The sequence below is a fragment of the Falco punctatus genome, assembly GCF_963210335.1.
Source record: "Falco punctatus genome assembly, chromosome: 14".
NCBI classification, from domain to species: Eukaryota; Metazoa; Chordata; class Aves; order Falconiformes; family Falconidae; genus Falco; species Falco punctatus.
This window is the reverse complement of record NC_137594.1, coordinates 22,212,376-22,238,265: the sequence shown is the minus strand read 5'-3', so window position 1 is coordinate 22,238,265 and position 25,890 is coordinate 22,212,376. Positions and strand designations below refer to the sequence as shown.

The 25,890-nt window shown below is 52.8% G+C and overlaps 1 protein-coding gene across 3 annotated transcripts in view; it reads right to left on the bottom strand.

The window, feature by feature from the left end:
• The window catches only part of CNGB1 (cyclic nucleotide gated channel subunit beta 1), a 33,210-nt gene that overhangs the window by 4,046 nt on the left and 3,274 nt on the right, over window positions 1–25,890 (bottom strand). Inside the window, exons 1-32 of one of the 3 annotated variants that reach the window (XM_080410924.1) lie at window positions 25,597–25,882; window positions 24,077–24,183; window positions 23,797–23,854; window positions 23,601–23,655; window positions 23,355–23,484; window positions 23,068–23,110; window positions 22,799–22,880; window positions 22,629–22,710; window positions 22,228–22,264; window positions 21,722–21,872; window positions 21,541–21,616; window positions 20,948–20,984; window positions 17,422–17,596; window positions 16,129–16,291; window positions 16,022–16,074; window positions 14,010–14,139; window positions 13,605–13,647; window positions 11,173–11,311; window positions 8,765–8,863; window positions 7,825–7,982; window positions 7,487–7,666; window positions 6,536–6,744; window positions 5,612–5,662; window positions 5,410–5,496; window positions 4,975–5,039; window positions 4,372–4,494; window positions 2,965–3,106; window positions 2,563–2,722; window positions 1,834–1,931; window positions 1,665–1,748; window positions 1,151–1,269; window positions 392–538 (exon numbers count right to left, since the gene is read on the bottom strand). In XM_080410924.1, coding sequence (XP_080267050.1) covers window positions 392–538; window positions 1,151–1,269; window positions 1,665–1,748; window positions 1,834–1,931; window positions 2,563–2,722; window positions 2,965–3,106; window positions 4,372–4,494; window positions 4,975–5,039; window positions 5,410–5,496; window positions 5,612–5,662; window positions 6,536–6,744; window positions 7,487–7,666; window positions 7,825–7,982; window positions 8,765–8,863; window positions 11,173–11,311; window positions 13,605–13,647; window positions 14,010–14,139; window positions 16,022–16,074; window positions 16,129–16,291; window positions 17,422–17,596; window positions 20,948–20,984; window positions 21,541–21,616; window positions 21,722–21,872; window positions 22,228–22,264; window positions 22,629–22,710; window positions 22,799–22,880; window positions 23,068–23,110; window positions 23,355–23,484; window positions 23,601–23,655; window positions 23,797–23,854; window positions 24,077–24,183; window positions 25,597–25,606 — 3,293 coding nt within the window. In that variant the 5' untranslated portion in view covers window positions 25,607–25,882. Of the gene's footprint in view, window positions 1–391; window positions 539–1,150; window positions 1,270–1,664; window positions 1,749–1,833; window positions 1,932–2,562; window positions 2,723–2,964; window positions 3,107–4,371; window positions 4,495–4,974; window positions 5,040–5,409; window positions 5,497–5,611; window positions 5,663–6,535; window positions 6,745–7,486; window positions 7,667–7,824; window positions 7,983–8,764; window positions 8,864–11,172; window positions 11,312–13,604; window positions 13,648–14,009; window positions 14,140–16,021; window positions 16,292–17,421; window positions 17,597–20,947; window positions 20,985–21,540; window positions 21,617–21,721; window positions 21,873–22,227; window positions 22,265–22,628; window positions 22,711–22,798; window positions 22,881–23,067; window positions 23,111–23,354; window positions 23,485–23,600; window positions 23,656–23,796; window positions 23,855–24,076; window positions 24,184–25,596; window positions 25,883–25,890 lie in introns of those variants that run through there. The other 2 variants (XM_080410922.1, XM_080410923.1) reach the window with 2 other exon arrangements.

Here is a 25,890-nt window from a genome sequence, read left to right as displayed (position 1 = left end):
TTTTTCTCCTTAGGAGGGCCATAACAACAAATCTAAGCAACGCTAAAAACTAAAGCACGTATTTGAACAGATTTTTAAAGGAATGAACTTTGGGCACGTTTGCTCCAGAGCTGCATCGCTTTTAGTGGTGGAGCTTTGCAGCAGGGCTGGGCTGGCTCTGGGCATCTCCAGCCTTGCCAGCCCAGCGGCGCGGGGTGGCTGCCCTCTGCCGAAGCACGGCAGCTCCAGCCCGGCTCTCCTCTGGGAGCGTGTGCCTAACGCCCGGCATCTGCAGCAGGAGCTTTCCCAGGGCTTTGCACAGAGAGAAACGTCTCCTGTGATTCTGAAACCCATACTCTGCTTTTTTTTTAAAACCCCACAGGCTAGAAAGAAGCAGCAGCCCGATACGCACTTGGCTTTCTTACGCAGCAGCTTCTGAGACTCTGGGTAATGCACCAAAATCTCGTTCAAGTCCTTCTTATCCAAAATGAAAAGGTTAGCGAAGCCGTGAGCTATGACGTTTGCTGTTCGGCGATTTCCCCCTCCTGCCGCCAGCAAGCTGAGAGAGACGGGGTGAGATGTCAGCGCTGTTATTCACAGGCTCAGCATGACTGAAAGTCTCCCTTCTCATGTCTCCATCCCTCTCTTTCAGAGGACTCAGAGTTTAATTTTCACCCCAATGAAATTCTTCAAGCCCAGTTTTTAAAGAATGATGGGAAGCATTGGCATGAAGCAGTATATAAAAAAATATTTGCCTGTTTGAAAGGTTTAAATACTGCATTTTACACCAGTCTAGTGCATGCTGGGCTCTAGGGAGGCAAACTCTATCACTGCGTTGCAAATTGGTACAGGACTTCACATGCCCATGAAATGGGCGGGTTAATGGCTGGGGGGCTGTTTTACTGAAACATCTTTTTCTTATTCTTTTTCACATCCCTCCATATACCTCTGCTTACCGTTACTAGCTCCCAAGACAGAAAACAGCACAATGACAAAAAGACCAGAAAAACTCCAAGAAAAAAGCTGTAATCTCTGCAGCTGATGCTGTTCAGTGCTCGTGACTTTCAATCACAAAGATTAATTAGGGTGTTGCTGATCTCCCCACTTCCCACCCCCCCACCCAGAACCCGCCAGATGTGTTTCCCTGGCTCCCTGGCAATGCGTCACTCACCTGATTTCCCCAAACACAGAGCCAGCTTTCAGAGTCACCAGCACGGTTTTGCCATCAGCTCCCCCCAACACCTGCACTTGTCCCGCCTGGATAATGTACATCTCACGGCCAATTTCTCCCTGCAGTGGAGATGGTTGCTGTGTGGGGTGCCAGAAACAGGAAGACCTTACGGATGCCCCAACATGCATTTTGCCGGAAACCCCCATGACCATACTGCTCTCTCCAGGTTCTCACAGTGCTTTGTTCTGACGGTGCTCACTCCCAAGCACCCTCAAATAACCATCCCAAAGTCTCCTGCAGCCCAGCAAGCTCTTCCCTGCTCTCCTGCTGTTGGTGGCTGCAGCAGAAGAGCTCAGTTTTTGTAAAAGACCAGCTGTAATTGAGGATGTTTTTGTCTGAATCCCCTCCCTGTGAAGCAGCTTGATGCCACGGTGATGGGCCAGGCCTGGCTTCCCTGCTTTGCATTGCCCTGCCATGATGCCAGGGACAGGAGGCCACCTGAGCATGTCATTACCTTCTTACACACGTAGTCGTTAGGCAGGTAGACCACCGATCGGAGCCGCTTCAGCATGTCGAAGATCATCTGCCTGTCACAGCCCTGAGCCAAAACAGAGCCAAGAGCGCTGTTAGTCTGCACCGGCACGGCAGGCTTCCCCAGCCAGGGTCTGCACTACAGAGGGTACCTGGAAGAGAGCCACTTTGCTCACGATGTTGTAGTTCACCTCAATGGCAAGGTCCAGCCTCATCTTGTCTGGCAGCTGCACCAGCAGCTCTGACTCATCTGTGAGACAAAGCAGAAAACTGGCTGTTCCCAGCACTCGATCCAAGAGCACATCCTTGGTGTGGCAGTGGGAAAGCAGGCTGCATCCTAGTGACGGAGGGCAGGAGCCAGCTCACCCAGAAGGGTCTCCTCCAGCCTCTGCCCACCCACCAACACGCGGGTCTAAAGCCCCCGGGTGGTGGAGAGCTGCCCTTTGCATTATCCCCGCCCTGAGGCTCTCCGAGGCAGAGCAGTGAGCCTGAGCCACATCAGCACCATCCTTGGCCAGGAGGGCAGGTGCAGAGGCCTGCCTGTGATTTACTGGTAGGGTGAGCTGGTGGACTTGCTGGTGGATGAGCTCTGGCCAGTGATTGCCAGTCACTGCCCTCTCCCCAGGGACCGGTGGGTGGGATGCTGGACTCCATGTGCTGTGAGTGATGCTGGGTCACTAAGGTGCTGCAGACAGGTGGCAGCCTATGTATTCTCTAGGTGGGCAAACAAGTTCCTATAGTGAAAGGTAAAGTAACCCCCCCACACCCTGAGCCTGTAGTGCTGTTTGGCAGTAATGTCTCAACTCTGCAAAGCAACCACAGCAAACCACATGCAGTGCTGTGCGGACACAGTGTTGACCATTGGAGAGGCTGGATCTTACCTAGCATGCCTTGTGAGTGCCATGTGTACTCATACCACATTTTCACCCGGTTCTGAACAGTTCTGGGGATTTTGTAGAAGTTCATGTATTTAATGGTACTGTCCATGCAGCTCCGATAGTAAGTTTGCCCTGCGGTAGCAGCGCCGACCACATCTCTCATCTGAATGGGAGGAAGAGGTGGAAGAGATGTTTTAACTGCTGCCACTTATCCATCATGCAGATTAAGCACTCCAGAGAACAAACACCGAGTCCTAACAGCATCTGTCAAAACCTTTTTGTCTTCCACCAATGCTGAGCACGTCCTCACATGGGGAAAACAAACCTGGAGATGCAAACCTGTGGACTGACCCCACCGAAACCCTTCCTACCTGAGGCTGGGATCCCCCTACAACTCCCACTCACCTGCCCTATCATGACAGAGAAAGCAAAGACGCCCGTGAAGTAGTTCAGCAGCTGGAAGATGATCTCGAACAGCGTCTTGGGGTCTGGCAGGCCTCCGATGGTGATGAGGGTTTTGACTGCCCAGTAGTAGCAGCGGATGTAGCTGGGAAGGAGAGAGGAGGCAGCTCTGAAGGGGTTTCGGGCACAAAGGCCTGTTTCACCCCTCAGAACCCAGCCCACATCCTCTGGCCATGGCAGAGTCTGCTGAGAGTAATTGTGGGTGACAAAGGGAAAATTAAGGGGCTGCAGACACCCCACCACAGCTGCAGGTGCTTCTGGAGATGCTACAGGAGCAGGGGGATGTAGAGACCCTGCAGAAACCTCCACACAGGAGGCTCAGCTGCTCTGGCTACTCCCATTTTTTGCTTCCTACAGCTCCACTGTCATAAACATAAAAGTATTTTCAGCAACATTTACACTTCTAGAAATAGTTGGGGGAAAAAAGGGGTTGAAAGTAAATTGTTGGCATAGGACTCAGGAGATGTCAAGCGAATTCTTGATTCACTGGTCTTGGGCCCTCCCTTGGATGTCCTAGTTACACCTAGAGAGAGATGCAGATATGTATATGACACAAAGTATCTACACAGCAGCAGTGCTAACATGGGATGCTGAGCGCTCAAAGGGAAGGGAACACCTGCACTAAGGCTGCATGCGTGACAGTCATCTGTCCCCCCCCACACCCACACCTCAGGGTAAGTCTTTAACGCACTTGCCTGTGCCTTTTGCAGGAAACTCTTGTTTACTGCATGATGATGTATCAGTGAAACATTTTATTTTGCCTGTGTTGTACCATGTGCAGGTGTGGGCATTGGCTATGAGGTGGTGTTCGGCTCATGAGGCAAGTACTCTCCCTGTGGCATCCATCACTGACAACACGAGGGACAATTAACTCTTGTGTCTTGGAAATGCCATGGTGAGGGGATGGGGTGGTCACTGTCCCTGTCTCGCACCCTGGGAGCGAGGGTGCTGGGCTGACACACGGCACCCAGGACACACAGCTTCAAGCCTCCATCCCGACTTGGCAGCGAGTCAACATGAACAGAAGCAGGGTTCACACTGCCATCCTACCCAGCCAGGGAGCATTCCCTTGCTTCCCAGCACCAGGTTCCCAGTTTTTCAGCTTCTTCAGCCTGCCACTGCCTTCCATCCTTGCCCAACTGCAGCCTCTTGTCTTGCAGCACCATGTATTACCGCATATCCCATCCCTCCTAGCACCATCATTCTCCCTGGTTCCACAACTTCTCCTGGTACCCCCAGCCCTTTGCTTCAGGGGTTTTTACAAACTCAGCTGCAGCCTAACACCTCCCTTCTTGCTCCAGCTCCTCACAGCAATCTGTGCTATGCAAGGACCCAAGCCCTGGTTTGTACCTGTTTCCTTCCCCATCATAGACCCAGGTGGTAGAGCCCAGTCCTTCGTAGGCTGATGCCCAGTAATAGAGACAGGAGTTCACATGCAAGCTGTACAGTAAATAGGCTGTGGTCCGAATTACTCTGGGGGAAAAAAAAAATAAAAATGGAGAGAGCTGAAAGGGAAATGATATGGTGTCTGCTGGGAGAAGCACGTCAGATCTCCACCAGCATCACAAGGAGCTTTGAAGTGGTGAGCCAACTGTTAACCATGCAGGTTCTGCCAACGCAGGAACCACAGAGCACCCAAATGTGCAGCCCTGCTCCTCACTCCTGCAGCCCTGCAGCTCCAGAAGTGCCAGGAAAAGCATCTTATCCACTGCTGGCTCCTCTTTGCTGTCAGCACCCCTGTCCCTGCTGGGTCAGGGAGAGGTGATCCTATCCATGCGGGCTCCAGGACCCCCTCATCCCACTTGCATCAGTCAACGTCCATGTCAGCCCAGTCCAGGGACAGCAGGAAAATAAATCAGAAACCCAGAGTGGGCGCACACCAGGATAAACCTCCTTCCCCAGTACCAAACAGCAGCTCCACACTCTCTCCCCACTTCCCTCCCTCCCCCTCACCTGTAGATGTACGCCTTGCTCAGGATAGCCTCCAGGCGGTTGTTGAACTCAAAGAAGGCCAGGTACTGGGAAGAGAAGGAAGGCAGCGTGCTCCAGCTTGCTGTGCCCCCCCCTCCCAGGAGAGTTATGTCCCTGTAAAACCCCGCTGCCCCTCCACTTCCCTCCTGCAGCCCCTCCGCAGTGCAAACGGCCACACACAGGTTTGGCTCCACCTGTAAGGGCCCTTCTATTCAAATGTGAGCGTGTCCTAGGACTGACGTGAAGGGTTTGACCCACAGCCCTGCAAAGCCTTCGGGACAAGACTTCCTGCCCTTTTTACAAACCTCTTGCCATCACTGATGAGCCTAGCAAGCTATACCTTACCCCACCGGCGTAGGACTCCTCCGCATCCACTGCAGCTGGTGTTCTGCCTGATTTTGTCAAGCTTCAACTCACCTTCAGACAGCGAGGAAAGCGCAGCAGTGGGTTGACACCGACTTTGAAGTAGAAGAAATCCAGGGGCAGGAGGCACACCACATCCATCTGAAATCCACACAAAGAGAGAAACCTCTGTGGGGACCTGCAGGCATGGTGGGGTGGAGCTGCAAGCCACAGTTCACATGAAAGATTCAGATTAATAAATAAAGTTACGTCAAACCTTAAATCGTTGTGATCGCAGGTAGTTCTCTTTCATGGCCTTTTTATCGCTCTGGTTGGGAATAGGAAGGAGAGAGAGAGAGATCATTGATCATTGCTTACAGAAAGGAAAGTCATAGCCAACGTGGTCATGCCTGGTTTTCCTCTTCATGCCCGGGAAGAGGAGCAGAGCAAGAGGAGCAGAAGACCTGGCCGTACACCATCTTCCCATCCTCTCTCATGTCATCCTGTGCTCGCTTTGCATCCCAGAGAAAGCACATCGCAATGCCAGCACCACAAAAATCAGAGTTCACGGGAGAAACCTCCCTGCCTGAGCATTGCACAGGCCATGGAAAGGTTGTACCCTCAAGGTCTTACTTTTCACGGCTTATTTAATTGGATACGGAAAACAAATCAAGGGCTTTCACTTATCTGAGGCGTGTGATCTATGTGTTCAGATTGCAATCATTTTTGTCGTATTGCTAAAGCATCCTGCCTAGCTGAGCTCTGGAAAATTAAACCCGGAGTTTATTACGCCGTCTGCTCATGCTTAGCAGCGTACGGCTGTGCCGGGGCTGGCTGGCGTGCACCCCACCGCACCCTTGGCAGGGCTGCCCTGCAGAGCAGCGCCTTCTGAGCATCCCCACCCGAGAAGGGGGCTGCCACGGACCACGTGCCTTCTAGATGGGCTGGTATTGACTTTAGGGGGAAAACAGCATGTCTGGCAGACAAAAAAGACTGCCAGCTTATCCACTACATAGCAGGAGAGAAGCTCGCTATGACCTCCAAGGGTCAGTGCAGCCCTGGTGGCCACAGCCATGGTGGGAGAGCTTGGAGAGCTCCATTCAGGGGTCAGTGACAGCTCCATCCATGCCTCTTGGGGGGTGGGAATGGGAGATCCCCACGATGGGTCCCCAGCTGTGGGATGCAGCGCGCTGCCACTCACGATTATGTCTCCCCCCTGCACAAACTGCAGCCGGGTCTGAAAGATGATGACGTCCAGCAGATAGATGAGGTCGCAGAGGTAGTCCATGAGCAGCCAGCAGTGGATGTTTGCTGGTGTCTGGTAAGGGAAAGCCCAGCGGACGGGGATCAACCAGCAGTTCCAGTTCCAGGCCATGACAACGAAGAACAGCCACAGCACGTACATCAGGTCTGCGCACAGGGAACCGCACCACAATTAGCTGGGCATGTGTCCCTTGTCTGCAGGAATCCACTATGCAAAGGAGTTTTCATCCCCTGCCCTGCCCCGACTGCAACAGGGAAACATGCAGGACATCTCTTGGTGACGGCATTTAATTGCAGGTGAGCTGGGCTCTAGATGCAAAGTGAATACCACCAGCTGCAGAGCACATTTTTATCAGAAAGCCTCTTCTCATTTTGCTGATCCAACTAGGTTTGCTCTTGCTTTGCTCCCACAATACCAACTTTCTTGCTTTGCTTTTTTCCCCTTGAGGTTGAGCCAACGGCTGCCTGAGCCCAGGGGCTTTGAAACGACCGTGGAATAGCACAGATGAAGGAAGGAGCTGGGTTCCTATGTGGTGTCCACTGGACAGTGAATTTTTCTTTTGTGATTTTTATTTTTATTTTTATTTGGGGTGTCCACATCACAGGGACAACCTTTGCCCACTACAAAGCTGAAAAGGAGAAGGCAGCTGCCGCTTCCTGGTCATGCTCCTGACACCCACAGCTATCGGGAAGCATTTTGGAAAGCCTGTGCCTTGCAGGGGAATTGAAACCTCTGCTTTTTCAGTAGACAGGTGTAATCTAAATTGTTCCTTGTTTAGTTGCCCTCCCTCCCTTCTCTACAAAGTCTCACCTTTTAAACCTCTTCCCCTCCTTACCCCTGCCCCCCTGCTGCCCCAGCCCGGGCATGCAGCTGTGCTCCACCACTTACCGGTGAGCGGGTCGATGCTGCTGGGGAACCGGTAGTTTTTCAGGCGGTCCAGCCAGGGCTGGGTCTTGAATGTGCAGCACAGCATCTCACAGTAGTGCTCATCTCCCCCCGGCTTATCCCCCTCCGGCTCCCCTCCTGGGGGAGGCAGCGGTGCTGCTGCAGGTGCAGGCTTGGCAGGGGCTGCAAAAGGCCGCGCAGTTATTTTACAGGGCAGAAAAATCTCCTTACTGTCGTTTGTTTTAAGGTCTTTAACCTGTTAACAAAGCAGCTGTCTCCCTGGAAACACAGCATAGGTAGGGACCCCCCAGTTAAACGCTTCCAGCCCCACTTGAACTCACATGCTGCAGGGCTCTCCTCATCCGAGGTGACATCGGGGTCAATCAGCTTCTCCTTCACCTTCTCGGTCCTCTCTCGGAAGAGCTTCACCAGCTCCTGGAGCCGGTTGTTGATGATGGCACTGCTCAGGCTCGTGGCTGAACCGATGCGCTCGGGCAGGCTGCGAGGAGACCACCAGGCATTTCATGCAGGTGGGAAAGCCCAAGGGCAGGTTCATGACCCATTTTTTAACCTACAGGATCCTGAATTAGGAATTTTTAAGTATTTTATATTATTTATATTTATTTTATTATTTTTATTTATGATATTTCTTTGGCTACAATGTAATCAGAAGAACATAAGTTAATGTTGGCTTCAGTAAAATACCACCAAGCAGCACCAGCCTGACCCTCACCCTTCCCTGGGGTGTGAGGTGCCCTCAGAGGGACATGGTAAGCAGCAAGATCCCAGGCTGGATTGCATGAGCTTGGGAGAAGAAGATTTTGGAAGAGCTACAGGGTGAAAATGTGAATTTATAAACTGTATTCCCTTCTTTCAGCCTCCATTAAAAATCGGTTGGATTCAGACCAGGATGCTTTACCTAGCACGACTGAGAATCGTCGCTAGGAGGAAGGACAGAAACAAGCTCTTTTGCTGTAGCTCTGGGCTGGTTCATTGCCCAGTTTCTGCCCAGGAAGAAGGCAAATCCCTGCACTGTGTGGAGGTGCAGACCCTCCCCAAGGATTTGCTTCCGAGGGAGTGCATTGTTATTTTTGATTGTTATTTTTGGAGAGCGGGGGTCCATTACTTGTTACACAGCATCAGGCTCACTGTGGGCACGGCTCCCTCTCTCTTTGGTATCCCAGCAATTCTAGGATCTTTGTTATTTCCACCCAAGCCCCAGGACCTGAACCCCTGGGAGCTCAGCTGATCCGGAGCCCCTCGATCCCCCCCACCCCACACCTTTCCCTCTGCTCCTCGTCGCAGCTCAGCCGTGCTCGGGTGGGGGACTGGCTCACTGGTCCCTCTTCCATACCATCCTCCTGGGCCAGTAGCTTCCTCCTGTGGACACAAACACAGTAACCGAGGCTTCCCTTGTCCCCCATGCTCAGTCAGCTCCTCTCCCTCCTCCCTCTCCCAGGCCTTATCTGTTTTCCACTTCCCCTTCTCCTACCAGGGTCAGTTCCCCCCTAATTTTTGGCATTGCCTGAAGTAAATGGGAGCAAACCACCCTACTCCTTTGCTGCTGAAGTCCTGTTTCTTCTTGGGCATCACCAAGCCCCTGGCTGCACGGGCACAGCCGTCCAGCCCATTTCACAACCCACTCTGGGCACCTGGCAAGAGGCACGGAAGGCAGGCACTGCTCTGTGCTGTTCCCAGTGCAGCACTGTCACACCGCTGCGCTTGGAGAGGCAGGCAAGAAAAACGTGATACTGGTAAGGTGGAGCAAGGAAGTGGAACTTGGAACAAGAGGAAGGCACCGGGGACACCGCCTGGCTCTGAGCTGGCTCCGTAGGGCCTTAAACCCCCAAGATAAAGAGTGAATCGCAGAGCTGCAGGTGCATAACATGGACCCTCTAAGGCTGCCAATACCTGCAAAGCCAAGTGCAAAGTGCAACTGCTGAGAGCAGCTCCAGGTTCAAGAGGAGCCCTATAAATGCTGATCCTGGCCACGCTGAGCCAGCGGCAGCTGATGTCTTCCTAGAAGATGTGTCCTAACACAGCTGGTGACTCCCTTTGGCACAGATGGGTTTCTGTGACAACTTCCTTACATGTGGGCAAGCAAGGTAGCAGAAGGAGAGCTGAATATGAAGATGACAATCATAGCAAAAAATCTGCACTGGTTTGCGAAACTGCAGCCAAGTCCAGAGTTTTAACTGTGACAAAGAAATTGTCTTCTGCCACCACAGCTGTTGCTCTAAATTAACCAGGATCTCACTGACCCTGGTGCAGAACGGCTCCGTGCTGCTTGTGGGGCAGGAGCAAGCAGGGTACTGAGGGAGGTTGTCCTGCCATCACAAGTCTCCTGAAGAAAGCCAGACATTACGAACCCACCCACCTCCAGCCTCGCTGGCTCTCAGATGTGCCCTGCTGGGACGGGGAACAGGTAAACAAGATTGATGAAATCTTCATCGCCCAAGCAACAGCGTAGGGGCAGAGAACACCACCACCACCACCACCCCACCACCACCATTCAAGTACCCTCAGATGTGAATGGAAAGATTCCCAAAACCACATCAGTTTGGAGAAACAGTCCTGCCAAGGTCTGTGATATGCTGTTAGGACAACATCCATCACCTCTCACCGGTCTCCAGCTGCCCTTGCCCTGCCTCTGTCCCCTCCGGGCACCTCGCAGCCCCATTGCCCGTCATCATTCACGAGCACTACACAGACAGCCCAGTGGCCCCTCGCTCTGTAAGGCAGACCCTGCAGAGAAGGTATCACCGTCCCCACTCGTTGCCTGTGGGCCACAGAGCTCATGTGGTTGTCCTCTGGGTGCATGAAAAGCTTCATATGTTAGCATCCATCCAGGAAAATGCCTCTTTTTTCTTCAGATTAATGGATGCCCTTGGAAAGATGTAAAGGGAGATCAAAGTCCCCAAGAAGGTTGTAAATTCAGAGGAGCAGGAAACATCTCTTGATATTCTGTGGTGTCATCTGCGTTCCCAGCAGACACAGAACGAGAAGGAGCAGGAGCTACCCAAAAAGCAACCCAAGCTTCAGTGGACTTTGGAAAAAGGGCTTAAAGAGAACCTGGAATGTTACATTAAGTCCCATTGAGAAGCTCACATATGTGTGCAAACCTAAGTCCAGAAGAATCCCAACAACAGCCCAAAAGCCATCAGCTTTCTCCAGCCTCGTTTTTAAAGCTCAGTTTTAGTCCTTGTTCTCTCTGAGAAGCCTTGATCTGAAGGCACGAAACCCAGGGATGAGATGCTGCAAACCCTCCCAGCAACAATGCAAGAAGAAAATTGTTGGTTTTTATGGTGAAGGCCCATATCCAGCACACAGACCCCCACACTCTGAATCTGGGACCACAGACATGTGGGACAACAGACAAGCAGGATCTGACCACGGCAGGGGGATCTCCAGAAGGACACACGACAGGGTTGTCCCCGGCCCCCCAAAAGCTTTAAACAAAGCATAACCATTGAATTAAAAAATGCAAACAAGAGGCATCTTTTGCCTCCTCCCCTGCCTTGCACGGGGGTGGCACCCACCGCACGCACATCACCCCTGCTCACTGCCCAAACCTGCCAGAAACAGGTTGCTCCATATGGTTGTATAAATTTTCCTGCACCAGCACTGGTGGGGGTGGAGGGGTGGTGAGACCCCCAGGAGCCAGGGACCATGCCTGGGCAGAGCCATACCTGGGGGATGCTGGCACTGTGCTGGGCACCAACAGTGTATTGGGAGCCCCAGCGCTGGGCACCAGTAAGTGGGTACCGTCACTCTCCACAGCATCGCCTGCACTGTCCGCATCCTTGATGTCCACGGTGGGGTAATTACCTGGCCCGTGGGGAAGGACAACAGGTGGAGGTGAGAGAGGTGCAGGGGTCTGCCTGCAGCCAGGGTGAGTCCCCAGGTCCCATCGCACCCGCGGAGCCACCCCCAAGCGCTGCAGCATGCTGGAAGAACTCTCCTCCCTCCATTCACTTCTCGCCTGGAACTCCTTTCTCCTAATGGTTTGGAGCATTTCTTTCTCTTTTTTTTGCCCAGTTTTTAACACTCTAAGAACTGCCACCTGCTTCCTTTCTATTTTCCCAGTTTGCAGGGATTGCAGCTACTCTGTGCGAATGTTGGGGTCCCACGGTTCGGAAAATGATGGAGACAAGGATTACCAGCTGCAGGTGTTAGGCAGGAACCCAGGATTTCCAGCAGCAAACCTGCCTCCAAGGGTTTAGAAAGTCTCCTGGGTTTTCTCAACATTAACTTAGGGAACATGCAAGCTCCAAATTACATTAGCATTTGCTTTTCATGCAGAATAAGGCACAATTTAAATAAGCCCTTACAGCCTCTCTCTTTTGCAGAGGTAATAACTGCTTCCTGCCACAAGCAAGGTGAGAAGCAGGAGCACTGGATGTTTATAGTAGAGATGCCAATTGCCCAAGGGATATCTTGTCTAGACCCTACAGCCAGCCGGCCTGTGAAGCGTCATCTCTTTTCTTAGCTATATAACAAAAGGCAATGCGTTCCTGCAGGATTTCTTCTAAGGGGGAGGAGGTTCACACGTCTGAAAGACCCCAGGTACCCCCTCCTGTCCCACGCTAACGTGGGACCTGTGGATCAGCATGTGGCTCCAACAAATCCCCGAGAAAAGGCCTGTTTGGGTTGCAAAGTTAAAATCCTGTTGTGCGTAAGGAAAAGCAGCAGAATTTGGCGTGCCGGTTGAAAACAAAGCAAAGCAAAGCTACAGAAAGATAATTTGTACTACTTCTGGGTTAAAAGGCAGAAAACTGTGAAGAGCAAACCTCCATCTTACAGTGCTCTTAGCATGAGTGGGTTGCACGAATACTAAGGAGAAAACTGCACGTGCAGCAGATGTTCAGCCTGCAGGTCCTCCGGGGGAGTTTCTGGCCAACATATAGCATACCATTTACGCATATTTACAAATGCTTTCTAGGGGTTAGCTAGAAAGGCATGTAGTGATGAGGTGGAAGCAGAAAAAAACATCAATTTTGTTCCCCAGCCTCTATGCTGCAACACAAAGGTGCTTTTATTTATTTATTTCCCCACCCTGAAAGCAACTACTCCAGGAATCACCCCTTGCCCCACTCAAGCTACGCAAGCCCATTGTCAAAGCCAACAGCTCTAATACCTAGCGGGGATTGCTCCTCATTGCAAAAACTGGGGTTGACAACTCCAGCCTTTGGCTTGCTGGCGACAAGGATGGGGATGAGGGAGTCAGCAGTGGCTCGGTAGCTGGGGACATTGGGGAGCTGCTCTAGCATGCCGTGGCCAGGAAGGGAGGCATCCCCGCCAGTGAGTGGCTCGTCATGCACCAGCTGATCTAGCTCAACATCTCGGGCACGCTTGGACATGCTGCTAGGCGCCTAGGTGCTTCAAGCAAAGTCAAGGCATCTGAAGCTGAAACAAAACAGAGTGGTGTGAGACAGGACAGTTATGTCAGGGCAGAGAAATGCATGGCTGCTGCGGTTTTTGTTGCTGCCTGCTGCTCACGGGTGTTGGTAGCACAGGATAGTGGCAGTGAGCATCCTACCACATGCTTTTCTAGCACTGCTGCAAGACCGGGGTGCTCTACAAGGGCTGTACAAGCAGAGAAATCTCCAGCCTGTACCAGGGCTCCGGTCAAGCCATCCCTTGTGCAACTTCCCCAATGTCAGTGGAGTTATGCCAGGACCTGCCTTTGCTCATTCAGGCTGCAATGGGAGCTCACCACCTAATTTTCATTACCAACCCATAACCTCCTAAAAGGTTACATTGCAATGCACTTTACACCACTGGTTATTTCCAAAATTGAGCAAAGTGGTAGAGAAAATCCTTTTTTATCCCCCCTATATTCTTCAGTTGAAGGAGAAACTCTTTACTTCACTTCAGAGGTTGCCTAATCAAGACTAAGTGCTGCGTGAGCATCAGCCTTTCAGAGCCGGCTCCAACTGATGACAATATTGTTAGGGAGCTGTGTCCGTGGGATGCTTAAGCAGCGAAAAGCCCCAGCTGCCCACGCTGCAGGAAACCCAGCTGCCCACGGGAAGGGAGAAGCTGCAGTTTCTCTTCGCTGGGCATTGCCTTGCCTGCTTTGGTTCATCCTAATTTGACGTTACACTGCTATATATTATACCTTCAGCATCAGTTTCAGCAGCTTCAGCTCTCTCCTCTTCCACCTTCAAAATGAAAAAAGCCATTTTAAGCAGAAAAAAACCTGCTCCACCAGTGAAAGAGCAGACTTTGCAGCTTGGTTGGGTGCCCTGTACCCTCTCTGCCCCCCGCCTCTGCCAGCCTCTCAGCTTGTTGATCAGTGCCAACGTTTTAGGGTGGAAGCATCCCTCCCTTGGCACACAGCTGCTGCTGCCGCCTCAGGTTCAGAGATGGGGACATCTTGGTGGGAAACATTTCCAGTTCTCATCCCGGTCCCTGCTCCTCCCCAGGGCGCTGCATCCCCCTGGGCAAGCTCTGAGCCCCGGGCACGTGCTGGCCAACAAGAGCTCATTGCAGACCTGAGCCCAAGCAGACAGTGAAGCCGTACCTGTACAAAAGCACCTCCAAGATCACTTATCTTAGCTTCTTCCAGCTGCTCAAACCTGAGGGCCTCCTCCGCCAAGCAGACATCATCCACACCCTCATCAGCAGTGAGACAAAGCGACCAGAGCAGGGGTCTGGGGTAGAGATCAAGCACAGACAAGCACCCGCGCTCGCTTTTGCCCTTTCTGAGGTGGGGCACGCTGTGGATGGGGGGCATCACGTCAATGGGGCCAATACACAGCCCTCCCAGTTTCAGGGAGCACTGCTCCTCCAGCTGCACTGCATGCCTCATTTGCAGGCAAACGTCACCACAGAAACCTTAGTTTCATACAATAGTGGTACAAAAAAAAAAAAAGAAAAAAAAGAAAAAAATTGCTCCTTATGTTAGAAGGGCCTTGGAAAAAATACACTGTGGGAGCCCAGGTGAGAGGTGCATAAATAATGCAGGGTGCTACATATACATAAGCAAAAATTGCTTATGCAGAAATGTACAGGCAGTATGTTTCTTCTGCTGTGCATAATGATTTCTCATATAATTAAAATATGTCACATGCCAAATAAAAAACCAAGAGCCTAATTTCCAGGCAGGGCTGCCCTGCAAGCACCATCCAAATTCTGAATTTGCCTGTGCAAGACAGCACCAGCACACATAATCCTCAGTTTCTTTCTGCAGCAAGCACAGACCTCAGCCCCGCAATTCTGACAAAGTGGGCTCACAAGATCCATTTTATTCATTTAATATAACTTTATAACTGAAAAAAAGCAAGCATCATCATCTTGTTCTGTGTACTTATCTCCTGATTTGCTCTTTCCTGGCAAGAAGTCCAAAGCAGGGACTGGGGATAATGAAAAAAGATTTAACACAGCTAAATGCATGAAAATTGAAAAAAACATCTTTCTGCATCCTTGGCACATCCTAAATCAGAAAAAGTATGTAACCAGCAGGGACTGCCTTTTCTCTTTTATCTCCATGTCTTGAAAAACTGCCATTTTCCAAGGGATTTTAAAAATTATTTTTAATAATCACCCTTCATCCCACCACCCCCTGGTTTTTTTTAATTAGGCTCCCTTCAAACGTAATTGCAAGTCTTTTTATCCCAATCTAGAAAACCTGTCGGTGTCTCTGTTTTCCCATAAACAGACAAACACATGGAAGGATGGAGCAGCTTCTGACCCAACAACCGAAACTCAAGTTTCCATAGTGGAGCTCCAGGAACAGATTTAGAGGAAATAAAAATGTATGGGTTTAACACTGAATAATCACACGTTTGCAGCTTCTCCCTGAAAATCTAGCTACTTCAGAGAATTTAACAGAGAATAACATAGCACAAGGTAGTAAATCCCTAAATGTTTTATCTTGCGTGAAATCAGAGCAAACCACTAAACTAAGCAGAAAGATTTTTCTAAATACTATCTAGATCAAAGTCTCCACCTACAACAGCTGACAAGAACTCAGATATTTTCTACAACGGGAAGAAATGTAAAATTGTACCTACTTGTATTAAGTAGCATTTGCAGGTACAGCACATAATCCTGTATTTAAATTCAGCTCTGTAATACTCATAATACTCCCAACTGCCTTGAATCAATGGATATGGTTTTAAATAACGTGGACCAGCTCCTGATGAAGGCAGAAGGCAGGGCTCCTGCTCGGCCGAGCCGCCCGACCCTGTGGGAGGGGGTGGACAGGGGCCCGTAGCGCGGCTACGATGGAGATGGAGCCTGTGTCACCGGGAGACGCTCGCCTGTCACCAGGTGCCGCGTCAGCAGCGCGCCCTGGGGTGAGCCAGCCTGCAAAAGCTTCCTTCCTGAGGGCATCATCTGTCCTCCCCGAACACATCCCTCCCGAAAGCATCTGCCGCGCAGCCACCCGCCTGGCTGGGCAGCGCCGCTCCGCCGAGGGCAGCTGGCTGCTCCAGGGATGCTTCAGCCTCTCCAGCTTGTGAATCAGCTGAAACAGCAGCTGCATCCATGCTTGTTGCCAACAAAGCCATAAAGGCAACGGGAGCCACTCACCCTGCACTCTCCTCCACTTTCTCCTCCTCCTTCTTCTCCTCCTCTTCCTCTACCTCCTCCTCCTCCTCCTTCTCCTCCTCCTCCTCCTCCTCTTCCTCTTCCTCTACCTCCTCCTCCTTCTTCTTCTCCTCCTCTTCCTCTGCCTCCTCCTCCTTCTTCTTCTCCTCCTCTTCCTCTACCTCCTCCTCCTTCTTCTTCTCCTCCTCTTCCTCTACCTCCTCCTCCTTTTCCTCTTCCTCTTTGGCAGTGCTCAGGGAGCACAACCACAGCCTGGGGAGAAGAAATTCGTTAGGTGAATTCTACAAGGTATGTTCGAACCTCACAAGAGGAGCACTGCCAGTCTCCGCAGCCCCTTTGGCTGGAGGTGCTCTCCCCACATCCTCCAGCCAAGATCTTGCCGGGGTGGACACACTAGGGCACACTGGGCATATGCTGTTTCACAGCCCATGAGTGTCAGCAGCCCCAAGCAGGTGGCAGGAAGAATAGGAAAAAGGTTTGGGAACACAAAACCAGAGTCCTTGAGCTTTCAGATTCCCCTTGTGACACAGGGAGAGGATGTGCTTAGCGGTCACTTGTTGCTGATTTTGACCAAAACTTCCCTGCTAATGAAATTCACTCTCTAGCACAGGATGCACTTGCTGCCCACAGCATCCCAGGCTCATATACCAAGGGGAAAAAATCTGAAAAATATTTTTATAACATGTCCAGTATTTTCTGTCTGAGCAGAAGAGAGCTCTGCTGAGGAAACATAGCTCTGGGCATGGCTTGTGCTTAGTGCAGCTGAGCATCCCCGACATTGGAGCTGAGGAGCGCTGTGCTCACCCTCCCCTGCATGTATGCTGGGCTCAGGGAGCATCTTGGGGGGCTCCCAAACCCTTTGGCAGTCTGCATGGACATCTCTCAACTCCTGCTGAAACGCAGCCTGCTCCCAGCTCTGAACGCATCGCCCAGCCCTCGGGAGGACCTCAGCAGGGGGTTCTTTTGGAAGAAGTAGGATGAATTATATAGAGAAGGCTACCATTTCCAAATATCATGACAGTGCGATGTGCAGTTGATAGGAATGAGGTCCCTCTTCCTTAGTGCCAAAATCTACTTACAGGAAGCCTAAAGCAGAGCATCCTTCAGCTGTCCTCTGCAGGGCAACGCAAAGCATTGCATTCGTGGCTCTGCCACTGCCTGCTCCAACCCAAAATCTCAAGACCAGAAGGAAAGGCTGTTTGCTTAAACACCTTTTGGGTCCTTCTGGTGCTCCTCTCTTTGGAAACAGGCACCTCAGCTACCTGCTGCCAGCTCTTTCAAGGAGGGATGCCCAGGGATGTGCTTGTGCCCTCCCATGGCCACTATGCCAGTGGCCAGAGAGCACATGGGGTTGCCCATCAACAGCATCTCCCTTCTCCTACCTGTTTTCTTCTTCTTGAGCTTCCTCCTGTATGGGGGGAAGGGGATGAGCATCTGCCACCAGCTCAGCCTTGTGACACCAGGTCATCACCTCGCACATGGTTTCATTAATCCAGTCATTGTTGATCTCTTCCAGGACCAGGTTGGTCTCCTCAGGTTCGCCAGGGACAATATGAACTGTAACAGGAACGAGGAAAGGGAGGTGAAGAAGTGGGAGCAACACATTTTCAAGGGGCTGGGGGCAGAGCCAGGGCAGATCCCACGTTTTAGCTACTCAATGGAGAGGTGCTGCCATATGCAAAAAGTGAAGAACCTCTCAGCCTGCACAGACCTGTGCAGCCCTGGTCCCCCCAAGCTGTGCCAGACAGATGCCTTGGGCCCTTTTGCCAGAAGGAAGAAGAAAATTCGCCATTTTGTGCCAAACGCAGCCAAAGCCCTATGAAAACTGTAACCCTTTGCATATAGATGCCTGTTGGCTTCCCTACACACGTAGCAAGCTCCATCAGAAGACAACTTGGCCCATCTCCAGGCCACATTTTGGCTCTCCTTGTAAACAGAAGCAGCTGTGGGAAGAGCCCAAAGCCTTTCCCCTTGCCAACCCCAGGTCAAACACCGTGCTAGCACAGCCCGAGGGCCCTGGTTTTGCAGAGCAAGACTCAACCCAGAGCCCACATTGCAACACCCTGAGCACCATGCCACATCCTCTCCAAACAGTCCTCCAGGCACAGTGTAGGACACATCCTGCATGCCCCGCCACTTCCCAGCATCACTGGGGGAAAACCCAGATCAGGTTACTGGGGAGACTGTAAGACCAGCTGCAAAGCAAAGAGCACAGGACTGACCCATGACAAGCCCTCTCCATGTCCCAGGGGTACCCATCCTACCAAGTCAGGCACACATCGGAGAAACAGGAGAAGGAAGCACATCCGCATACTGTACAAACAGTTTATTTTGAGGTTTGCCTGACAACAAAACTTACATGTCCACAGCAAAGCTAATAGGAAACATGCAAATTCAACTACAGAAGGCAGGAACCCCACCCACAGCCAGCTCTGCACTGTATTTACCCACCCCATGGTGCCACGTTGCCTTTAGCCCTTTCCTTCTCGCTCTCCATTAATTAAAATGCTGGACAGCAATCGGCAGGACGGCTTTTAAAACACACCACAGCTCTGGGATACATTATATGAAAATGGGGCAAATACTAAAACTGTAGCCTGGTACTAGGCAGGGTTTGTTATAAACACAGGGGCTGGATCTCATGTTGGTTGCTCGGTTCATGACCCATTGTTACAGCTCCCTAGATTGTCCTGAAGAGATGTAACGAGATGGTGGGACACCTTAACATGGCCTTTCAGTACATCAAGGGGGCTTATACAAAACATGGAGAAAGACTTTTTACCAGGACAAGGAGCAATGGTTTTAAACCAAAAGACAGTAGATTTAGATTGGACATAAGGAAGAAATGTTTTATGATAAGAGTGGTGAGACACTGGTTGCCCAGAGAAGCTGTGGCTGCCCCATCTTTGGAAGTGCTGAAGGTCAGGTTGGATGGGACTTTGAGCAACCTGATCTAGTGGCAGGTGTCCCTGCCCATGGCCAGAGGGTTGGACTGGATCATCTTCAGAGGTCCCTCCCAACCCAACCCATACTGTGACGGGTTCTGCACAGGGGGTCTCACCCCACGCAGCCCGGTGTGCCTGCGCTGGCTAAGCCTGCCTGCACAACTCCGGACTCGAGACAACCCCTGGGATCCCTTCCCTGCCAGGACACTCCTGCCACCACAGTTAGTGCTGCACCCAAGCGGCTGTGAGCTTTGGGAGGGAGCAGCTGCAGTTGTGGGTAAGGAGAGCCCGGCGTAAGTTATTCTATAAGGAGAGCCCGGGCAAAGGCTTTTAACCATTAACTCCTACTTGTTCACTTAAAGATTAATCTCACCCGCCTGCATTTGCTGCTGCAAACTGGAGTCCTTTCCACTTGCTGAGAGAAAACAGTTAATGGAAGAAAAGAAATGAGCAGCTGACAAGAGCTTGAGCTTTATAATGTTACACCTTGGAGGCAGAAGTCTACTAAAAGAAGCCTGTGGGCTTCAGCTGGAGATCTCAGTGGTGAATGTTTGGGTGTTGGGGGCAGGGGCATTCAGAGGGCCAGGAGTGCTAGGAGGCTGCAGCACAAGGCTTTCTGCCTTCAAGGTGTCCTGAGTGATACTTTTCTACCCTCCTATAAATTGTAGCCTGTCTTATAGACATCACCCTGCAAAACCAATAGCTCTGGTTCCTGGAGCCAAGAGGGAGCTGGGACGGGACAGCCCTGGGACCAGGGACACGCAGCCAGCATCCCTGCACCAGTCTCAGGTCCCTGCCACCCTTGGGTGGGAAGGAGCTAGAAACCATTTGCAGATTCCCCTTTGCTTTTCCTCCCCAGCTGTGCTTTCTCCTCAGGCTGGTCTTGTTTGGTTGAGGGAAGGGCTGGCTCACCATGGTCTTCGTTTTCCATTTGTTTCAGAGGTGCTAAGCCCCTTTGCCTCCTGAAACAAAAGGAGAAGGAAAACATTAATGAGCGTGCTGGCAGTTTGATGCTGGGGCAGATCTCTTCTCAACCCAATTGCTCCCTTCCTTGGGCAGATTAAGTGACTTTGAGACGCCTCAAGGCACCAAAGCAAGCTGTAATGCAAGCAGCTGCGCACAAAGGGTGCGACTGCCCCGCACATGCAGCAGCTTCCCACTGACTTTGCCTCTTTCCAAGCTCCACAGTAGCACTCGGGTCTCCGGTTCGTACAACCACGTGGAGAAATGCCTTCCTGCAGGGTTTCCCACTCCAAGATCCCACCAAGTGGCTGCTGTCTTGGTGGGAGCAACCTCGCGCACGCCCCTGGGGCAATGCACAGCCTCTGCATGCCGAGGCAGGTCCCTGCTGCCGTCCTGCCGTGTGGCTGGTGCAGGGAGCCAAACCTGTCTGCCTGCAGAGCTGCCACTTGTTGCCCTTCAGAGGCAGGCAAGCAGCAGTGCGAACCCCACAATGGTTTCCTACAACCATGCAGGCTCACACCTAACACATCTAATCCCATGATTTTGTTTTCCTAAAGTATCTCCCTAGATGTCTCACACGGGCTCAGCAGCAAACATGCCAAAGGGGGTGATGAAGGCGGCAGGTTTGAATTCCCTTGTAATTCTTTTATCAAATCCCACTGTAATTCTTTTATCAAATCCCACCAGCCTGGCAAACATCTTCTGGCACAGCTTGAGGACAGACCTTGTCATCAGCACTAACAGCTGGGACCCGAGGATGTGGGCTGCTGTACTTGGAGACCTGCACAGCCTGGGTTTTACCAAGCCCACACCACAACTCCGGGTCTGCTCCCACATCTCAAGCAGCAACAGCCTGTCACGGCCTCCTGGGGGATTTCAGGGGCTCCTGAGATGGCACCCAGGGCAGATCGGGGGTAGGAGCTGCCAGCAGCCCCTCTTCCCAATACATTTTCTGACCTCAGCAAGCTAACCGGCACAGTGAGATAGAGCAACCACTTACTTTCTTCCACGGCACTCGAGTTTGCTGCGGCCACTAGCTGCCAGGAGGAAAAGGGAAAACGTGAGATATTGCCCATTTTCAGTAACCCTAAATTTTTACCCTAAATGCAGTAAATTCAATAAATGCAGCACTTGTGCCCTGAATACCCGACGTGATTTCTTGGGTCATGTTGGATGGCTTGGTCATGGGCACAAGCATCCTCACACACGATGTTAAAGGGCAAGAGCACATCAGTGAACTTGCCTGTGTGCAAGGGAAGGAAAGGACAGTATGTACAACTGCTGCTTCTCCCCAGAGCTGGACTGTACCTGGGTGAGGTGCCAGGGCCTGCACATCACCCAGTGCTGCACAAAAAGGCAAGGAAACAGTAAAGAAAGCACATTCTGTGGGGGTCTTGCTACTTAGAAGCCAAATCCTGGGTTTCACCAGCTAAGCAGGCCGTGCGGATTTGTTTTTTTGAAGGAGATGAGTGACAGCCCAAACCACAGCAGGTCCTGGCACTGGTATGTGGTGGCACCTGCATGGCAGCGAATGCCCTCCCCACCAGGGACATGGTGTTCACATGTCCTTTGCCTATCCAGCAGACAGCATACCTGTTCACCCTGCTTCTCCCTGGTCACTGGCTGTGGCATCACCTTCTCCATCCCTTGGAGCAACCAGGCAAACATCCTGGTGACCAGAAACCACTGTTAGACCTGGCTGCCAGAGCCTTTGCTCCCACAGTAGCCGTCCCTCTGGCCACAGTAGCCATGCAGAAGTTGCCACTGTGGTTACCTGCTGCCGTCCTCAGCCAGGGACCAAGGGATGACAGTGGTCACCGGCTGTGGCTGCCCCTTGGCCACTGCTGGCTCCACTGCTGCTGCGGTGCTCTGGGCGGCTGAAGCGTTGCTTTCTGACTTTTCCTGGGTTTTAGTCCCTTTTGTGCCTGCTCAGGTATATTTGGAATGAGAAGGGGGATTGGCAACACAGCAGTCATCTTATAAATTGTTGGGGAAGGGGAGCAAGCAAAGAAGGGTCACCTCCCACGGGGGGACAGGCTTGGGGGACCTCCCTGGCAGCCCCTACCCTGTGGACCCAGCCTGGGATGAGGACACAGGTGGTCTGGGGACAGCTGTGGTGCAGGGGCAGCACTGTGATGCTGGGACCCGGCAGGCCCACCCCTCTGAGCACAGCCAGCACCCCTTGGGAGGGCAGTCCCCACGCTGGCGCCAGCCTGCGCCTGGGTGCTCAAAGGCAGAGCGTCTCCTCCGAAAGGGCCACCAGGGAAGGGGGTCGCTCACCTGCTGTGGCGTTGCATTTCTGCTCCTTTGGCTCTGCCTGCAGAGGGACAGAGGGATGTGGCAAAGCACTGTCTGCAGCCCCGTGCCACCCTGGGTGGGTACATCCCCCACCTCAAGGGGACCCACGCACAGAACCCTACACACCCTCTGCTGTGGTTTTGGCCCCATTTCCTTGACAAGGACCGTTAAACAGGCTCCGGCGTTGTCAGCACCAGTGAGCCTCAAACGGAGGGTCCTCGCTGTGTGCGGCCAGGTTGGGGAGCACCGGCACGGCACAAGGTCTCTCTTTTGCTCTGCTGAACCCATCCAGGGTCCCACCCAGGGTCCCAAGACAGGGAGTCCACTCAGCTGTCACCTCTGCCCAGTAGCCCCCTGTCCTCCCCCAGCCAGGCAGTGCTCACCTCCAACTTTTTCAGCATCCTTGGCTGTGGCACCACCCTCTCGAAGCCCTGCACCAGCCAGTTGAGCACCCGTGCTCCCGCCCTGTGGGAGAGCACGCCATGGTTGGGGAGCTTGTCCTGCACCCCTTCTGATCGCCTGCACCCCCCTACCAGCCTCCCTGGGAACCCACCGCTCTTCCTTGCTGGGATCTGTGCCATCTTCAGAGTCATAGTCATCCAGATCGTCCTCCTCTGGATCTAAGGGGGTTATCTCTGCAAGGAGAGCAGTGCCATGGGCATGGGGGAGAGCCAGGACCTGCACTGCTGGGAGCTCCTGGTCCCCCCACCAGGCAGCTCAAGGGGACAACAGTGCCAGCGTCACCAGCTGGGGAGGTGAGATGTGGGGGTCCCAGAAAGGCCCCTGGGATGCTGCAAGCTGCGTGCTCCCAGCTCTCCTTACCCAAAGCATCCTCTTCCTCGTCCCTGAGGCTCTGGACCTCCGTCTGAAAAGCCAAAGAGACCATCACCTACCCAGCAACTGAAGGGGGGCTTATCCTACCATGTGGGGAGGGAAACCTGCCCTTTCCCCAGGGATGGATGAAGGCAGAAGCCCATGCAGGGCAGGTTTAAGTGCTCCCAGTTAGGATGAGGAGTGTGATAGGAAGGAAAAAAAAAAAAAAAAGAAGAAAAGGTAATAAAAGCTAGAACCTCAAATATGCCAGATAGTTGCCTGGATCTGTCACTTACCTGATCAGGAATATCAATGCTTGTCTCGAAGCTCTTCCCAAGATTCTGCAGTGTCCCTGAGGTTGGGACCGGCTGGGGAATCACCTTCTCTAGCCCCTGGGAGAGCCAGGACAACACACTGCTCCCCACACTGCCAGGGAAGGGGGTGAGTCAGGCTGGGACCCCCTGTCCCAGGCATCCAGTCCCCAACTGAAAGCAAAATCCCAAGCAAACCACGCTGCATGCTGGAAGGTGCAAGAGCAATACCTCTCAAACACAGAGGCTGAGTCCTCAGCGACTGTAAATCCCACCTTCTTTTCCACTTTTTCAATGGCAGCAGAAAAATAAAAAGAAAGATCCCATCACCACTCTGCAAGCCCGGGTGTGCTGGATGGGGGGGGACCAGCTGGTAAAGTAACAGTTACTGCCCAAACCAGTGTATTTCCTCACGGCGGGGGCTTACCCTCAGCGTGTGCATGGTCACAGGCATCCCTGGGGTCACCAGCCTTCCCCATCAGAGCCTTCAGGGTAAAAGGCAGAAGATGTCAAAGAATGAGGCAGGGGGGATGGTGTCACCCACTCAAAGGCAGCTGCAAACCCCAGGGACTCCCCATCCTTCCTGCTGCCTCCCGGCAGCTCAGAGGAGAGTTGCATCCTGGCCCCATTCCTCCCAGGGATGCTGCAGAGCATCTGGGTGCCACTCACAGGGTCCCTGGTACCCCCCGAACTGGCTCCCTGCTCACCTTGGCTGGCTCTGGGTCCCGCATCGGCGCTGGGGGTGTCTCCTCTGTCAGATGGGGCACCGGGGGCTGGGGAACCACCCGTTCGATCCAGCCCAGCATCCCTCCACCTGCAGGTAGAGAGGAGGGGTCTCCAGCCGATGAGAGGCCAGCAGCAGTGATGAACACTCCCCAGAGAATACCAGGTGCACCAGCCACTAACGCTGTCCCCAGGGAAGCCCAAAAGCTCCTTGGCATCCTTCAGTTTCCACGTCCTGCTTGGGAAACGTGCCAGTGCAGCACAGCCAGACAAAACCTGGCTCGACCCCTGACCCCTCACCACCACCATGAGAAAACTACACCCTCAATTCTAAGCTCACAGGCTCAGTTAAACTTGCTTTTCCTAAATGTAAACGCTCATCTAGGGGTTCTGCACAACCCTCCATGCAGAATGCCTTCAAATCCCTTGAGATGGTTCCTTGGGGGCTGCCTAGCATCTTAAATCTTAATGCGCTGAGGTTCCTGGGTGGGGTGATGTGTGTCCTCAGGTCTTTGCTTGCCCCCACCTTCTGCAAGCCCAGAGCCAGGTTTGGATGTGACCAAAGAATCATCCCATGTGGCATCTGCAGCCCCTGGTGCACCACAGGCAGGGTCAGCTCTCCCAGAGACCCCACATCCCGAAAGCAGGACAGGGTGGCTATCAAACACCTCCCAGGAGGCTTGATGAGCAGAAACCAGTTAAGAAATTGACTTTAACCTTCCACTGGGTATAAGGGATTAAGGAGCTGCACGTGCCCTAGGAACAGCACGGAAAACCTGGCAGTGCTGCGCAGCACAGTGGCATTTCCACCCGTGCTTCAGGACCTTTGCAGGTCCCAGAGAAGCCCGGGGCTGACATACATCACTGCGCCCAAACGAGCCCAGAGAAAGCCCTCCAGGGCTAGAGCGAGCCCCCCACAACAGGTCTCCTCCTCTCTTGACATAAGCTTGGGCAGCTGCAGAAGCCTGGAGCTTAAGCCTGTCCTTGGTCTGAGAAGGAAACTGGAGGACCAGGACCACTCCTCCAGTGCACCTGAGCAAGACAGGGGCAGAAACATTTGCAGGTCCCCAAAAAACTAGTTGCTGGCAGAAACAGGAACAAGCAGCCAGTGTTTGCCTGTGATGGCACCAAAGAGCAGGCAGCCGTGTGCAATCCCCCCGTGTCACAGGCAACGGCCAGTGCCACTGCCCCTTGTGCCAGCTCTGCGGGGCTTGTGCCAGTGGGTGAAAGACCTTAGCCTCCAACAGCAACAGGTGAGGTGCAGACCTGCCATCCCCATTCAGAGCAGGGAGCACCGTGGCCTTTCCCTCATCTCCAGCATCAGATCAAGCCCCTCCACATCACCCAGCTCCATCGCCCTTGTGGCATTGCTCCCCATGGGCCTGACCCACTGCTCCCTCACCATCAACCCGCACCCCTGCTGCAGCTCATCCTCCGGCTCTGTTTCAGAGGTGGTCCTGCAGAAACCCCAGCCGCGTCCCCCACCTCCACTGCTGCCACTTACCCCAGTACATCCAGCACCACTTCTCCGGGAAGCCACCCCTGGCACGCACAGGCTCTCCCAGCCACTGCAGCTCACCACTAACCCCCACAAACCCACCCCAATCCGCTCAGGGCTCTGCAAGGATTAGCCCAGCGCTGCCTGTAAATGGGATTACTGGCACCCAGCTGTCCCGAATGCCTCAGCTTCCAGCAGCCAGCCTAGTTTTGGTGCAGGATAGTGTAAAGAAAACCCAAACATCCAGTAGGTTTGAGTATCCTCAAAATCCCTGGAGACACCAAAGCTACCCCAGGCACT